The 4063-nt window shown below is 46.1% G+C and overlaps 1 protein-coding gene across 1 annotated transcript in view; it reads left to right on the top strand.

Moving 5' to 3' along the window:
• Window positions 1-4063, top strand: part of WNK1 (WNK lysine deficient protein kinase 1) — a 164727-nt gene continuing 160664 nt past the window's right edge. Inside the window, 1 exon segment of the mRNA XM_017858548.1 lies at window positions 1-1078. Within this exon segment, the coding sequence (XP_017714037.1) occupies window positions 320-1078 (759 nt within the window). The 5' untranslated portion in view covers window positions 1-319.

The following is a 4063-nucleotide window of genomic DNA, read 5'->3' as shown; positions in this document are numbered from 1 at the left end:
CCGCCCGCCCGGCCGCCGCTCGCCGCAGGATGGATGCGGACCGTGCGGCGCTAACCCCCGTGGCTCCGCTCCCGACTCGCCCGCCTTCGAGCCCTCCTCGCGAGCCGCCGCAGTCTCGGTGCCAGCAGCCGCCGCAGCCGGGCCCCGCGGTCCGCCTCTCCCTCGCTGCGGCTGGTGGGTGCTGAGTGAGGCGTCGTCCGGGTCGGCGCGAACCCGCGCGGCCGCGGTGCCCTGCGGACCTCTGCGCGGGCGGCTCGGCCCTTCACGCCCTTTGCATCCACGACTCCGAGCCCGCTCGCCTCTCGCCAGCGAACCGACCATGTCTGGCGGCGCCGCAGAGAAGCAGAGCAGCACTCCCGGTTCCCTGTTCCTCTCGCCGCCGGCTCCTGTCCCCAAGAATGGCTCCAGCTCCGATTCCTCCGTGGGGGAGAAACTGGGGGCCGCGGCCGCCGACGCTGTGACCGGCAGGACTGAGGAGTACCGGCGCCGCCGCCACACTATGGACAAGGACAGCCGCGGGGCGGCCGCGACCACCACCACCACTGAGCACCGCTTCTTCCGCCGGAGTGTCATCTGCGACTCCAACGCCACTGCGCTGGAGCTGCCCGGCCTCCCTCTTGCCCTCCCCCAGCCCAGCATCCCCGCGGTCGCCCCGCAGAGTGCTCCACCGGAGCCCCACCGGGAGGAGACCGTGGCCGCCACCGCCGCTTCTCAGGTAGCCCAGCAGCCTCCAGCCGCTGCCGCCCCTGGGGAACAGGCCGTCGCGGGCCCTGCCCCCTCGACTGTCCCCAGCAGTACCAGCAAAGACCGCGCAGTGTCCCAGCCTAGCCTTGTGGGGAGCAAAGAGGAGCCGCCGCCAGCGAGAAGTGGCAGCGGCGGCGGCAGCGCCAAGGAGCCGCAGGAGGAACGGAGCCAGCAGCAGGATGATATCGAAGAGCTGGAGACCAAGGCCGTGGGAATGTCGAACGATGGCCGCTTTCTCAAGTTTGACATCGAAATCGGCAGAGGCTCCTTTAAGACGGTCTACAAAGGTCTGGACACTGAAACCACTGTGGAAGTCGCCTGGTGTGAACTGCAGGTAAAGCCCCACCTACTTCTTTATTTGAAGGTCCTTTGGATCCTAAATGTGGCTTGGCGAAGCAGTTCACCGTTCACTGGGCATTCTCTAACTGTTGGACTCCGAGTGGGAGGGGAGGCCAACTTTTGAAAGGGGTGGAAATTAGGAGAATTGGAGCATGTGCCTCGGTGTTGGGATAGGATAAGAATTACTGGTAGCCAGAGGGATTTGCTACCGGGCAGGGGTGGTGAAGGTTATCTTAGTATAAACGAATTGTCTCCTGGTTTAGTGTCTGGCAAGAAACTTGGAATGAGTGGGGAAGTTGAAAGTACAGATGCTTCTTCCTCTGTGCGTTTCAGTCTCATCAAAGGCTCTGCAGTGATGAGCTGCCTCTGGGCGTAGAAGCGTGTTTCCATTCCTGAGATCAGGCTGTTCTTTTTAAATGAGAACGACCTTGTACCTCTGGATATATCTTGCTTGATGGTTGCACAGGCATTTAGTATAAAATAAGTATTAAAAAAGACTCTTCTCTGCCCCTTTTGGATGAATGCCTTGACAGTAGTGACGTGCAAATAAATGTTTGATGTTGTTCTACCTAATGATGCTTAAGCCTTGCAGTAGCAGCATTGCTCTGACATTGTTCGTTAAACTAACGTCTTTCAGCCCATTCACTATACAGCGAATAGTACAGGAGCCCATGCAAAATTGTGTAAATGCTTTGAGAGTTGTAATGTCATCATCATTGTTTTAATCTTATAAAATATTTTTAAGCTAAACTTTCCCAAGAGTCCAAAGGAGTCGCAATACTTCCTTTTTTAACCTCTAGTGGTGTAAATAATGGTGTGTCATTCTGGTTGACTAGTACATTCTAGGTTTAAACAGCTGAGTTTGGGCTACTTGTTGCTTAACTAACTGAAGCAGCTTGCTTGAATATTGCCCTGACTGGGCATAGGTGAACATAGGTTATTAGTAGGAGCAGGGTTATAGTGAAGGAAAAAAGTCAGCCACATTATGCATACATAAAAATATGTCATTTAGACCAGCCTGATACAGGATATGAAAATAACTGAATGATCTTGGAACTTGTTTTATCCATGAACTAATATGTTAACATGTAACCCTTTGAATGTCAGGTTCCAAATAATTAAGGCCATATCAAATGTGAAATTAACACAGCATGTGGAAATAAACTTAAAAACTAAGAAGTTCTTTACAAACATAGTCATTTCTTAACCTTTACAGTTAATGATGTAGAACTTCTAAGGTAGTGTGAAATTAAAACTACTCATTAATTTTATAGTATTTTAGAATTGGAAAGGTGACAGATCTTAAAAAAAAAAAAACCTCGTCAAACGAAAACTATTCATTTTGGTCAGTCATACTCAAAAAACGTAGTCTGGGCCAGGCACGGTGGCTCACGCCTGTAATCCCAGCACTTTGGGAAGCCAAGGCGGGTGGATCATGGGGTCAGGAGTTTGAGACCAGCCTGACCAACATAGCGAAACCCCGACTCTACTAAAAATATAAAAATTAGTCGGGTATGGTGGCACGCGCCTGTAATCCCAACTACTCGGGAGGCTGAGGCAGGATAATAGCTTGAACCCGAGAGGCGGAGGTTGCAGTGAGCGGAGATCACACCATTGCACTGCAGCGTGGTGACAGAGCGAGAGACTCCGTCTCAAAAACGAAAACAACTTATGTCTGATTCCTTTTGGTTTACAGGCAGAAATTTACAGAATTTACATTTCTTTCTTGTACTTTCGACGCCTATTGCTACTGATGCTGGAATTTTATTCTTCCATTATAGTTTTATATTTGAATAGGTGCTTTTTAACAATTTTTTTTTTCCTTAACCGGTTGCCTTACTTTTTTGAGACTGGACCCAATTACTTGTTGAGCACTTTATGAATTAATTTTGTTAGTTTTAATTATTTCACTTCTGAGACTTTTCAGAATGTGATGTGTGTTTTCCCTTTATCACCTGGAATTTTCTGATACTTTATTATCTTGGAACTGATAATACAGTGAAAAAAAACTTAATTTGTCTAATATCACGATACAAAGTTTGTCTAAGCTTCTCAGGTTTTCTTAGAACTGGTAACTTTTTGGATTTTTAATTATCTAGGCATGGACATGACCAAACTAAAGAAAATCTTACATTGCATATTATTTTTGAGTCATTTCCGGATTTGGCTGCAGAACTAGATGAATCCTTGCTTATTAAGTGGTACCTGGTTTAGAAACTTCCATGTCATTTGTCTGTGCTTCTATAATTTTTTGTTTTGATTTTGAAAAGATTATCCTATCTGAAAAATCCTTTATAGCAGTAGTATTTTTGGTTTTTTGACCAGGACAGTTGCACTGTATGCCTAATAAAGTATTCACTGGGTCAGTGTTTGAACTTTTATCTTTGGAGCCAAATTAAAGGACAAGCCCAAGGGATTACTAAAGCATTGGGAAGATAGAAACTTTTTCGCTAAATGTATCCTTTTAATATACACGTATTTCTGAAGCAAGACAGGAGAATATTGTGTTAAGTTGTTGAGTTAAAAATCTTAGTGTATTAAAACTGGAAGAAATCTTAGGTTATCCTGCCCAGCTATTTATTTGGCAAATAAGAAAAGTGAAATCATAGAGCAGGTAAATAACTTGATTAGGTAGATGAAGAACAAAAGCTAGTTAGGATCTAATAATTTGGGAGATGACAAAGTATTTGTAGTCCAGTAGATGGCTAATAAGTAATTTCAAATGAAGCCATATTGTTTTGGTGTGGAAGTGGCTGTTGGAGATCCAGAGGAACCTGGTCCTACTAGGGCAAATTTCAGGCTTCTGTTTTGGGTATTGATTTTCATCACTTCAAATTGAGATATAAATAGACTTTCGTGGATGGGTGAAGGTGGTATACAAATCAAGCTGTTTTCTGCCAAGCTTATTTTTTAAAGAGTCATGTTATGCTATGCATTGCTCTTTAGTAAAACAAGCATCAATTCTTTTTTTTTTTTTTTT

Source organism: Rhinopithecus bieti, unplaced genomic scaffold (genome assembly GCF_001698545.2).
Source record: "Rhinopithecus bieti isolate Rb0 unplaced genomic scaffold, ASM169854v2 scaffold_45617, whole genome shotgun sequence".
NCBI classification, from domain to species: domain Eukaryota; kingdom Metazoa; phylum Chordata; class Mammalia; order Primates; family Cercopithecidae; genus Rhinopithecus; species Rhinopithecus bieti.
Note: the sequence above shows the minus strand (reverse complement) of the source record. Positions and strands in the feature narration are given on the sequence as shown.